This window comes from Caenorhabditis briggsae (genome assembly GCF_000004555.2).
Source record: "Caenorhabditis briggsae complete genome, chrI, whole genome shotgun sequence".
In the NCBI taxonomy this organism is placed as follows: Eukaryota; Metazoa; Nematoda; class Chromadorea; order Rhabditida; family Rhabditidae; genus Caenorhabditis; species Caenorhabditis briggsae.
In genome coordinates this window covers 12946010-12958794 of record NC_013489.2, presented here as the reverse complement: position 1 = coordinate 12958794, position 12785 = coordinate 12946010, and the positions used below count along the sequence as shown (strand labels likewise).

General features: G+C 36.1%; 2 protein-coding genes across 2 annotated transcripts in view; both read right to left on the bottom strand.

Moving 5' to 3' along the window:
• Positions 1–277: 277 nt before the first annotated feature.
• Positions 278–6648, bottom strand: CBG18867 (the record flags this gene model as incomplete). Its single annotated transcript, XM_002646409.1, has 13 exons — positions 278–564; positions 847–984; positions 1081–1144; positions 1979–2091; positions 2314–2433; positions 2487–2549; positions 2593–2630; positions 2674–2706; positions 2756–2888; positions 4038–4432; positions 5046–5361; positions 6318–6498; positions 6580–6648. 13 exons carry the CDS (start codon positions 6646–6648, stop codon positions 278–280), a joined length of 1950 nt encoding a protein of 649 aa, XP_002646455.1.
• A 3801-nt stretch (positions 6649–10449) lies between these two features.
• The window catches only part of CBG18864, a gene marked incomplete at both ends in the record, with an annotated part of 2718 nt that continues 382 nt past the window's right edge, over positions 10450–12785 (bottom strand). Inside the window, 3 exons of the mRNA XM_045241400.1 lie at positions 10450–10661; positions 10703–10841; positions 11778–11939. Coding sequence (XP_045096596.1) covers positions 10450–10661; positions 10703–10841; positions 11778–11939 — 513 coding nt within the window. The remainder of the gene's footprint in view (positions 10662–10702; positions 10842–11777; positions 11940–12785) is intronic.

Sequence of the window (12785 nt, the reverse complement as noted above, 5' to 3'; positions counted from 1 at the left end):
TATGTTTTTCCTGAATAACATGAGCAATAATCGGGGAAAAAAAGTGATTCCAATGTTTGATTCGTTAGTTTCCTTCTTTTTGTGTGTCTGTGTGTCTGTTTGTCCAGGTTTCAAATTTCCTGTGCCCTTATCTTCCCATTTTAAAAATATTGCTAACCCAAATTCCCGGGTGGGCCGGAAATTTTGTATTTCAGAAGTTCATGAAGTTAGAAAGTTGGAAATTCGAAAAATCAGAGATTCAGAGATTCCGAATTTCTGAGTATTCTTATTTTTTGCTTTAAAGGGGGGGGGGACAGGAGATTTTTCGTAGTTTTTTTGTAGCTAGAGTATGCATTCTACCGTGACGGTGTACAACGCTTAATGTCACTCTGCGTACAGCTGTCGTCCTCGCCTTTATGTATGCAATCGGGCGTGCCCTTTCTCTTTGCCCGCGTGGCTCAGTCGGTTGCGGCGCCGCACCCTCAATCATCGCCCTCACAAGTTCAACTCCTCGAGGGGCATCTTTGAACGGAATTTCGAGAACATTATTTTTTTCATGTCCCCCCACCTTTAAAATAATCAGAACTAAAGAAAGTAAAAAATAAAGTATTTATTTAAGTCAAGTTTGAGCTATGAGCCCCCGATCAGAATTTTTGATCATTTGAGAAAGTAACGAGTAGAAAATGAAACATTAAAAAAAACATCTAAACAGCGCTAGGTCCAGTTATAGTGCCACTGGCTCTCGATGTCTTCTTGTTAGTAGTACCAGTGGCTGCAGTAGTCCCACTGACCCCAGTTTTTCCTGATATTCCAGTTGTCCCCTCCCTTCTTGTTCATCTTTTTGCGGCAAAGCATATAAATTCCGACCCGCCACAACGAGTAGAACAACTCCTCCAATGACACAACCAATAATAATCGCCATTGAATTGTTGGAGGTGGTTGTTGGTGCTGCCTTTGTTGTCGTGGTTATCTCAGCTGGTCGAGTCGTCGTGATCCAGCCACAAACTGTAATGAGTTTTTTGAGCCGGATCAGTTGGGAAACGGAGAGAGCATTAAAAAATTGCGATCTTATCGATTACAACTACCTCTTTGATAACTTACATTCTTCGTGGAGAAAGCAAAATCCATGCACTAACGAGTTGATTTTATTGTAGCAGTCCCCAAGCTAAAAATCTGTTTTTTGAAAATTTCTCATTTTTAGAATTTTCAGAGCAGTTGTTTGTAACAGTGGTCCGGGAATCCAAAAAAAACTTTTTTTCGGAATATTTTCTCGATTTGATTTTAGATGTCAAATGATTCTCAGTGTCCAAATATGCACCAAATACGTTTTGAAGAATTTTGAAAGTCGGGCTCTTGAGTTATGATGCTCAGAGCACAAAAAGTATGTGTCGACATTTTTGTCCTAACTCAGGTGGAAATGTATTTTTCATGAAAAAAAAATTTCACAAATAAGTTGTTTATCAATTTTATGTCAAAAGTTTTTCAATTGTAGTTCAAAACAAAGAGAATCAATAAAAAGAGTTGTTTCACAATATTCGATAACCTATGTCCATTTCTACAAGTCAGATACAGTCACCGGAAAAACCGAAGAAAAAAATTCAAAAAAAGTTTAGCAGCTCGAGGGAGTCGAACCAAAGAGTCATCCCTTGATATTCCTCCTCACTAACCACTCGACCACGCTTCCACATTTTTCAACACAGAAAAACTTATATACGTGAGGAAGGAAAATGAGATGAAAAATCCACGTCATTTTTCGAAACTTTCAACCCAATTTTCTCGAAAACTACCGCGACAATGCACTTTTTGAAAACAGATTTGGAATCAGGAAAATCTCAGCTTTCAGATGATATAGGTCACCACCCGTATCGCCACACCCGAGTTGGGGCCTTCCCTAGTAAATTAAATGTGATAGAACTTGACGAGTACTACAAAATTATGTTATTTGCAAAACTGTATCTTGTCTATGACCAAAGCTTCAGGCAAAAAATTCAGGCCCGACCCGAGCATAGATGTCCGGATTCCGGATTCCGTGCTTTTTTTCATTCCGGATTCCGGATGTCGGATTCCGTTTCTCAAAAAATTCATTCCGGACATCTCTGGACCCGCCCCAGCCTGACAAAAAAAAACTATGGCAGGGCTCGCAGTGGCCAGGCAGAGGCACGGTTTCCAAGTCTGCTGATTACAGGCCTTTTTTCAAAGAAAGACCGCAACCGTTGAATCCGAATCTATACCTAATCGAGTGTTGGAAAACTAGAAAACTTTAAAAAAAAAATTCTAAACCAGGCTAGTAGACAAGTAAGTTGAACTAACAACTTTTTCAAAACTAAAAATTACATTTTTTAAGAGAGCTCAAGCAGGGTTTCTCGGTTCGCACGGTTCGCAACTCACTGTCTTTGTTCGAGTTCTTTTCACAGAAATTTTTCATCACTGGATCCACGATTTGTTTGCAGTCGTCTAAAAGAATTAAAATTTTAAATGTCCGGAAACTTCTCGAATCTAAAACTTACCGTCACTCATAGGAATTTCTTTGCAAGCTTTCATCAAAGCTTCTCTAGCACTTCCACAATATTCTGAAAATCGATTAGTTTTTGTTATCATTCTTACAATACCAACCTGGCTTTTGGCTACATAATTTGTCTATAAAAGTGTTCCTATAAAAAAATGATAATTTCTCAAAATGAGCTGATAACTTACGCCTTGCGAACCGAGAAACCCTGCTTGAGCTCTCTTAAAAAATGTAATTTTTAGTTTTGAAAAAGTTGTTAGTTCAACTTACTTGAGCAACACTTCCTCGGTTTTTATCCAATCCCACCAAGTAATGTCGAACATATCCGAAGATCCCATGGGGGCAAAAATAGCGTAGCTGTTCAGAAACAAGCAGAACTGATTTCCAACTGTATCGATTCTCTCTTTTATAGAGATTTTTTTTCGGTTCAGTAAACCATGCCGGGGCTGGGGTTTCCAGAATCAGAGGGGTCATTGATATTTCAGTCTACTAGCCTGGTTTAGAATTTTTTTAAAAAAGTTTTCTAGTTTTCCAACACTCGATTAGGTATAGATTCGGATTCAACGGTTGCGGTCTTTCTTTGAAAAAAGGCCTGTAATCAGCAGACTTGGAAACCGTGCCTCTGCCTGGCCACTGCGAGCCCTGCCATAGTTTTTTTTGTCAGGCTGGGGCGGGTCCAGAGATGTCAGTTCACAATTTCGAACTTATGTGGAGAGGGTTCGATGTTCCGTATTCCATGATTTTTCTGGGAGCCGAGAGTAATTTGGTGGAGATCGTATAATTTTCTCAATTTTTCTTAGACACCTGACTTTTCGATCAATTTTTGCTTGAAGTTTGAATTTTTAGAAATTAAGAATTTCTTGGAATTTGAAAAAAAAACTACTACAGCTGAAAAATAAGCTACCAATTCTAATAAAGCTCTAAAAACTTTGCAGATTAGTGAAGAAATCACGTCTCTAGCACTTCTAGGAGCGTAGATACGTCCGTTTGAAGCTGAGAGGAGACGCAGACAGTTAAAGTGTCTCGCTGTATGCGCTCTCTCCTTTCCACACACTTTCTAGCCGCCTGAACTTCAAATGACTGTATCTCGAGTTCTACACGAGCTAAAATAGGGGCTTTTTGACTCGAAACCTTGATTTTGAATGCTTTTTCATGTTTGAAAAAACCGAGATTTCCAAAATTTTCGAATGTACTAATTTTCTTTCGAAAAATTCTGTTATTTTATTATTAAAAACTGAAAATACGTTCAAAACCACACAAATCAGTCAAAATTTCATCTTTCTAGCTAATCTAGTAGCCGAGATACAGCGCTTTGAAGTTCGGAGAGACTCAGACAGCTAGAGTGTCTCGCTGTCCGCGCGCTCTTCCTTTCACACACTCTCTAGTCGCCGAAACTTCAAAGCGCTGTATCTCAGCGCCCAGGCGAGCTAGAATGCTTATTTTTTCACATATTTGTTCAGTTTCAACTAATTTATTCATCTTTGCTGTTCGATATTGCGCTCCAAACTTTCGTTTACAACTTGCTCCTCTTCAAATTCATCATTTTCCTCGCCTTCCATGTCATCAACACCAGGAAACATGGGATTCTCATATTCATCAACGATGGCATCATTGTCCAAATGAATCTGAGCAAGCAATTCCCGAGCTCTCCGCTCCTCTTCCTCAGCATGAAGCCACGCTTTTCTGTCTTCCTCCTCCTTGATCTCTCTCATCGCATCCTCCATCTCCTTTTCATAGATTTCTTGAGTGACGTCTTCTGGCCGAAGACGTTCTCTTGCCAACCAGATCTCTAATTTTTCCACTGCCTTTGTGTAATTTTCTTCATGTTCCTCATGAGCCCTTCTTTCTTGAAGCACTTGCCGTTTCATTTCCCATTCCAATTTGGGTTTGAGGCCCTCGAACATTCTCTCCGCCTCCTCACGTGTCTCACATTCTGGCTTTCGGGGTCTGAAAAATTATATAAAATCGAAAGAATTTGAGACCTAAATCCTTCTGAAATTTCGGAGAGATTAGTGAAAACACTAGCCTTCTAGCTCATCTAGGAGATGAGATACAGTCATTTAAAGTTATGCGACAATAGAGTGTAGGGCAGGCAGAGAGCGCAGACAACAAGACACTCTAACTGTCTGCGTCTCTGAAAACTTCAAAGGACTGTATCTCGGCTCCTAGATGAGCTAGAGAAGTGATTCTTCAACTCATTTGTGTCATTTTTCCACGGTTTTCAAATTATTTTTATAGTTTTAAATAAATTTTTATTGAAAAATTTGGACAAAAATGTAAACATTTTACATAATTTGAAAACCCCTTCAAATTGCTTCGAAACAGTTCAAGAATCCTGCTTCTAGCTCATCTAGGAGCCGAGATACAGTCATTTGAAATTATTTCAGAGACGCAGACATTTAGAGTGTTTCGTTGCCTGCGCTCTCCCTTCCACACACTCCCTAGTCGCCTAAACTTCAAATGGCTGTATCTCGGCTCCTAGTTGAACTAGAAAGATGATTTTTGGACAGAATTAACTGGAATTTTTAGCGCTTCCATTGTGATATTTTTTCCAACTTACGGCTTAACAATATCCGCATCATCATCTTTCGCAAAATGATCAATATCCAATAATTCTCCAGTTTCCCAATGATGCATTCGCTTCCGAGACTTTCTCTGCTCCTCTACTGTAGTAATCCGTTCTTTCGCAAATTTTCCTGTCCAGCGATCAATTTGGTTCTCCCTGAAAAGTCTTCTGACTTCTGGAGACGATAAACGGCGTCGTCTTTCTGGAACTGTCGGCCTTTCGGGGTGTATGTCAAGGGTTGTGGATTCCAGTTGACGTTGGAGAATGGCAGGTTGCTCGCGGATGTGCTCATCGACGCATTCTTCGAGATCTGTGATTCCCAAAGTACGTAAATGTTTGAGCAGAATTGCCAAAAAAAATTATGCATTGAGCTTTTCTAGAAAGCGAGATACAATCATTCGAAGTTTAGGCGCCTGGAGAGTGTGGGCAAGGAAGAGAGTGCCGACGACGAGACACTCTAACTGTCTGCGTCTCTTCAAAACTTCAAATCGATGTATCTCAGCTCCCAGATGAGCTACAATCATGAAATTTGAACCGATTTTCATAGTTTTGAACGTATTTTTAGCTTTGGTAAATCGTTTGTTATTATTGTTATTAGTGTTATTTTTTTGTGAAAATTTATGGAAAATCGGAAAACTTAAAATTTTTGAATATCAGTTTTCTCGGAAAATGAAAAAAAAAATCACAGATTTCAGTCTAAAAACCAGTTTTCTAGCTCATCTAGAAGCCGAGATACACCAATTTAAAGTTTAGATAACTAGAGAGTGTGTGGAAGGCAGAGAGCTCAGACAACATGACTCTCTAACGGTCTGCGTCTCTTCACAACTCAAAATGGCTATATCTCGGCTCCCAGACAAGCTAGAAATGTAATTTTTTTCACTAATCTTCGTAGTTTTTAGAGTTTTTTTAAACTTCAGGGTTTACCAATTTTTCAATATCGGTTTTATTCAAAAATTTTGATTTTTTCGGAATCTGCAAAACTGGAAACTTGAAAAAAACATCAATTGAAAAAAAGTTCTAAAAAATCAAGGCTTTCTGTTCAAAAACCTGTTATCTAGCTCATCTAGGAACTGAGATACGGTCATTTAAAGTTTAAGCAACTAGAGCGTGTTGGGAAGGAAGAGAGTGGAGACGACAAGACTCTCTAACTGTCTGCGTTTCTTCTAAACTTCAAATAGCCGTATCTCGGCTCCCAGACAAGCTAGAATCCTCATTTTTTCACTAATATTTTCAAAGTTTTCTCTATTTTTAGATTTCCCAACTCACATTTTGCCATATACTCCATTCTTGTAAAAACCAACGTCGTTTCCAGCCAACTAAGCTCCTCAATCATCGCAGTTGGGATAAAATAGGGATCTGGTCCAGATTTGAACGATGTTCCACATTCTTCATCTTCATCGAAAATCAAGGAGTCTATAGCGTGAAATGGGCGTTTTCTGGAGGTCATCTGAAAATTCTAAATTTTCAGAATTTTCCAGAAAAATCTGAAAATCAGGAAACTGGAAAAAATGAGCCCAGAAACACACACCAACAAAAGAATGTAATTGCCAAAAAAAAAGACGCCTCCTGGCGTCGCATGCCGTCCCTTCGGCGCCATGGGCGAGAGAGTGTGTAAGATGACGAGACACAGAGACACTAGGGGAGGTCTAGTGGCCGCGCCAAATGTGCGTGAATTCAAAGCAGACAAGAATCATGAACGATGAATAAAAATCGAAAAGAGAGAAATAGTTTTAGTAGGTAAGAGACTAGCATTGCCAGCAGAGAATGTCTGCGTCTCTCGTGCGCCTGAACTCTCTTGCTCGCTGCCGAGCGAAGGTTCTTTTTGGAGAGAATCGTTTTATCTGGACGCTTTTTTTTGGAATTTTTGAAATTATGAAAGGTAAATTTTAATTTGAATTTTTCAAAATCTCGAGATTTGAAATCAGCATATCGAGAGCTTTAAAATGAATATAAATATAACCAGTTTTAATTAAATTTGGAATTTTTGAAATTTTTCGGGTTACTGTACTTATACAAATTCGAAAGCTCTTTTGTAAATTCAAAATTTCTAAAAAAGTCAAATTTTTCAGAACATTCGCACGCCGTCAAGATGAATACCTCCTCATTGGCTCAACAATGGTTGGAGCATTTGAGCAAACCGTGAGTTTTGAAGCTCAATTAACTCGGCTCCTAGGAAAGGTATCAACAATTTATAATTTACAAAATGTTTATCACACTATCACTGATTTTTTATCAGTTGATAAACTATTAATATCTCATGAAGGAACCGAAATAATTGAGCTCGAAGTCTACTTTCGTAGCTCACCCGGTAGCTTGCACTTTGAGCTCAATTATCTTGTTTCTTGTAAGAGATATCAAAAATTGGAAAACTGATAAAATATAGCTGATAATATGATGAACATTTTATCAGTTGACAATTTTTTGATATCTCTTATAGGAACCGAGATAATTAAGTTTTAATCAATTGTCTTTTTCAGACTCGATAACATTGAGCTTTGTCAAGAATGGAAAGCAAAAGGAAAGGATCTACAGGAATTGGAGGAAAAAGTCACGGTGGATAAGAAATCAAAGGAAGAGGAGAAAAAATGAGCAAACGTGCTCTATGGACAATCAAATTATTTTCAAATTCATAATATTAAACTCATACTGAAAATGGAAGTTTTATGTTGAATAAATATTTAAAAAAAGTTAAATTTTTGGTAAAAAAAGACATCAATATCTAGCTGTTGAAGCTGCATTAGTCGTCCCAGTCATCGTTGTTCCATTAGCGGTTTCAGTTCCTGTCTTTACAGGTGTTCCAGTTATCGTAGTACCGTAGTACCTTTATTCGTTGGTCCAGTCAGCGATTGCCCCCTCTCCAGCTGATTTCATCTTCTTACAGTTACAGAAAATAGCAATCCCAATGGCGATAAAGACGATGACTCCAACGACTCCTCCAATTATGAATGGAATCATTTTGTTGCCATCAGTAGAAGTCATCGTAGTCGCTTCGGTTGTCGTAGTCGGACGATTGGGACATGCCACAGCTAAAACTCAATTATCTTGGTCTTTGTTAGAGATATCAAAAAGTTGCCAACTGATAAAATATTTATCAAATTATTACCAACATTTTATCAGTTAACAGATTTTTGATATCTTTTATGGGAAGCGAGATAATTGAGCTCAAATGCACCAGCTGGCTCATCTGGCAGCTTCCACTTTGAGCTCAATTATCGCGGTTGATATAAAAAATAACAAATATTTGTCAACTAACAAAATGTAGATAATATTAAGACACTCGTTTTATTAGTTAACAAGTTTTTGATAATTCTTACAGAAATTGAGATAACTGAGCACCAACTTACAATATGACTCATCTTTGCAATATTTTTCAATAGCCTTTGCAACTTGATTGCTGCATGAGATTTCCCTTGTCGCATGAACACAGTCCTCTCGGAGTTTGTCTTGTACTTCTAGACACTTTTTCTAAAATTAAAGTTTTTAATATGAACCTAGTAGCGCTCATCCACCTACCTATTTGAATATGTTATAAACCAATTTTTTTTTTCAATATGAACCTAGTAGCGCTCATCCACCTACCTATTTGAATATGTTATAAACCAATTTTGACGAAATGGTTACTGTACTGATATGATGCTAGGATAGTTGGATGAAAACAGGGGTCAGTTAGTTCGAATCTTTTCATGTTTCTGGGATATGAACATCAGGTTAGCGGGATTAAAGGTTTCCATTTCAATCTCCATTTTCTATTGCGTTTTCAAACTTCTCATCATGATACTTTCCGACTTTTCAACTCTACTTTTCATCATTTTGCTCCTATCTTACACAATTCATATCCCTTTTCATCTGAAAACATATAACATGACGTCTCCAATTCAGTCCTCTCCTGGCGCTTTGGCCCCCGTACCAGGCACATGGAAGTCAGAAGTCACTTTGTGCAAGAATTAATATTTTTTATTTGTTTTTTAATCAAAATGTTTTATTGGTTGTCATGGGGAAAGCAATCGTTTTAGCCAAAAGTTTTAGGATTAATCGGTTTTCAAAATTCTAGTTTCTTTTTATTTTTTTTTAGGATTACTTTTCAAATTCAGAATTTTCAGAAAAATACCATGTCTGAAATTCCAGCTTCTTCAGGTTCTTCAACTCAAGAAAGACAAAAAACAGGTGAGAAATTCTGAAACTTTAAATTTTTAAATTCGGAAATTCAGAAATTCTCAAATTCAAAAATTCAAAAAATTTAAAAACTCAAACATTCCAAAATTCCAAAATTCAAAAATTCAGAAATTCAAAATTCCAAAATTCTGCCCAATCCGAAAATTCCTAAAACTGTGAAATCCTGAAAATTAAAAAAAAACCATGAAATCCCGAAAAATCCCAAAATTCTGAAATTCAGAAATTCGGAAATTCAGAAATTCAAATATTCAAAAATTCAGAAATTCAGAAATTCAGAACTTCAAAAATTCAAAAATGCAGAAATTCAAAAATTCAAAAATTCAAAAATTCAAAAATTCAAAAATTCAAAAATTCAAAAATTCAAAAATTCAGAAATTCAGAAATTCAAAAATTCAAAACACTTCAAAAATGTAAAACACTTCAAAAATTCAGAAATTCAGAAATTCAGAAATTCAGAAATTCAGAAATTCAGAAATTCAAAAATTCAAAAATTCAAAAATTCAAAAAATTCGAAAATTCAAACGTTCAAAAATTCAGAAATTCAGAAATTCAAAAATTCAAGAATTCAAAAATTCAAAAATTCAAAAAATTCAAAAATTCAAAAATTCAGGAATTCAGAAATTCAAAAATGCAGAAATTCAGAAATTCAGAAATTCAGAACTTCAAAAATTCAGAAATTCAATAATTCAAAAATTCAGAAATTCAAAAATTCAAAAATTCAAAAATTCAGAAATTCAGAAATTCAATAATTCAAAAATTCAGAAATTCAAAAATTAAAAAATTAAAAAATTCAGAAATTCAGAAATTCAAAAATTCAAAACACTTCAAAAATTCAAAAATTCAGAAATTCAAAAATTCAAAAATTCAAAAATTCTGCAAAATCCGAAAGTTTCTAAAACTGTGAAATCCTGAAAATTAAAAAAAAACCACGAAATTCCGAAAATTCCAAAATTCAAATTTTTAGATTCTCTTGAATCCCTCAACCCAGAAAAACAGAACCGTTTTAACCGTCTAATAGAGAGAATGGAGGCTGTGGACCGAAAAATCGAGGAACTCTCAAAAAATCTGGCTACAGTAGTCTCAGAAATCGAGAAGCGATATGGGAAAATGGTAGATTAATTTTTAAAACCCTTCATTTCATATTAAAAATAAATGTCTAATTATACCCGAGATACATAATTACCCTTAATTGAAAAAAAAAATTTTAAGAAAAATTCCAAAAAAATTATGACATTTTAACTCCATGAAGAACATTATGGTCCGAAACTTTTCTCTCCATTTGGTGGCTCTTTTTTGAATATTTTGTGGCCAAAAGAAGGATCAGCGAGACAGTAAGAAGTTCGGAGAGGGTCCAGACATCAAACACATCCGACATGGATCTCACTTCGGCGAGTACAGTACCCGCGCGAACGCATAGGAAGTTGTACGGGAAGAGACCTGAAAAAAATTGAGCAAGGAAAATGAGTTTTCGAGCTTACCAACAAACACCGAGCTGGCGTGATAACGAAGTGGTACATCTAAAAATGGACTGGAGATGTTGAGCAACCAGTGAGGCGTGAATGGGAAGACTCTGGCGGAGAGAAGGAACAACCAAAGACGGTCACGCTCGGCATTTACCTGAAAATTTTCAAAAATTACCGGTATATCCAGGAAATACGAAAAATTCCTGTCAATCTTGTTCAAAAACCAGCTTTCTAGCTCATCTTGGAGCCAAGATACAGTCATTTGAAGTTTAGGCCACTAGAGAGTGTGGACAAGGGAGATAGCGGAGACGACGAGACACTCTAGCTGTCTGCGTCTCTCTCAAACTTTAAATGGCCGTATCTCGACTTTTAGATGTTCTAGAGAAGTGATCCTCTTTGAATTGTTTTGTGTCATTTTTAAATTGTTTTTAGATTTTATGAAAATTCGTATAATTTTCAGAAAATCGAAAAATCAATTTTTTGAAATTTTTTAGAAATCGGCAAATCTTTAAAAATAGCGTCAAAAACAATGAAAAAAAAAACACTTCTCTAGCCCACCTACGGACCAAGATATAGCGCTTTGAAGCTTAATCGCGTATAGACTATGGGGGAAGTCGGAGAGCGCAGACAACAAGACACTCTAACTGTCTGCGTATCTCAAAAACTTCAAATGGCCGTATCTCGGCTTCTAGATGAGCTAGAGAAGCGATTATTGGACTGTTGAATGTGTTTTTGAGGAGTTTTCGAACAATTAAAAATTCTAAAACTTCGAAATTTCAAAATAATTTGGAAATTTGAATTTTGTCAAATTTTTTGGAATTCGCAAATTTGACAATTTTTTCAAAAATGATAGAGCAAAAATTAGAGAAAAAATCGCTTCTCTAGCCCACGGACGAACCAAAATATAACGCTTCGAAGCTTAGTAGAGACGCAAACAGTTAGAGTTTCTAACTGTCTGCGCTCTCTCCTTCCCCACACTCTCTAGTTGCTTAAACTTCAAATTACGATATCTCGGGTCCCAGATGAGCTAGGGAGCAGATTTTTCTATTTTTCTAGAACAACTTTTTATGAAAAATTTAATTTTTCCTACCATAACTCTCAAATTCTCAATTCTCGTTTTCAAATATCGTTCCACAATTGGCGCTGCAAAAAGTGCCGACAAACAGAAACAAAACGATGCTCCGATGGCATTGAGGGTGCAGACAAGGGCAACTCCACGGAGAGTTCCAAACAGAGCACCGGATAGAAGATTCTGGAAGGAATTTTTGGTTTTTTTTTTCAGACAAAAAACTTTTTGAATAAAATAGTTTTCAAAAATTTTAAATTTTCAAAATTACCATAAAAAATGAGCCAGGAATTGCAAAAGTCTGCTTGTAGAGGTATGCTGTAGAGAAGAGAAGTAAGGTGTAGAGAGCATGGGATTCTCTGAAAAAATTGGATTACTGTAGTTCCTTGGATTACTGTAGTTCTTTGGATTACTGTATATTTTTATCTGGGTTACTGTAGATTTCAAAAATAAAAGAAACTCACTCATATTTGCCCAAACTCGAGCTCAAATCTCTCAATCCATCCAAATCTCTGGGAAATCTCGGCCGTTTAGCGCCCTGGGAATTTTAGAGCTACAGTAATCCGAATTTCAGGAATTTCAAAATTTCAAAATTTCAAAATTTTCAGAATTTCAAATTCTTAGAATTTCTGAATTTCAAAGTTCCAATGAAAATTGAAGTCTTGGGGCGAATTTGAAAAAAAATCTGAATTTGAAAAATTAGGTTGACAGTTATTCAAATATCATATATTTGAACAATTTGGAAAAATGGCAAAAATTCAAAAATTTAAAGATTTGAAAAAAATGAATCCGAAATTCTGACTGTTTTGAAATTTAAGCTAGAAAAATGCCTAAAAATCTGGAAAATTTTGAGAAAGTTCAAAATTTTTTATTGAAATTTTGACGTTTCGAATCTCAAGCTGAAAAAAGTCAAAAAAATCTAGAATTCCATGAAAAGTCAAAGTTTTCAGAATATTTTTATCTGAAAAAATATAAAAGACTACCGTAAATCCTCTAATAGAACGACACTCGGATCGTCCACTTTGAGCCTAT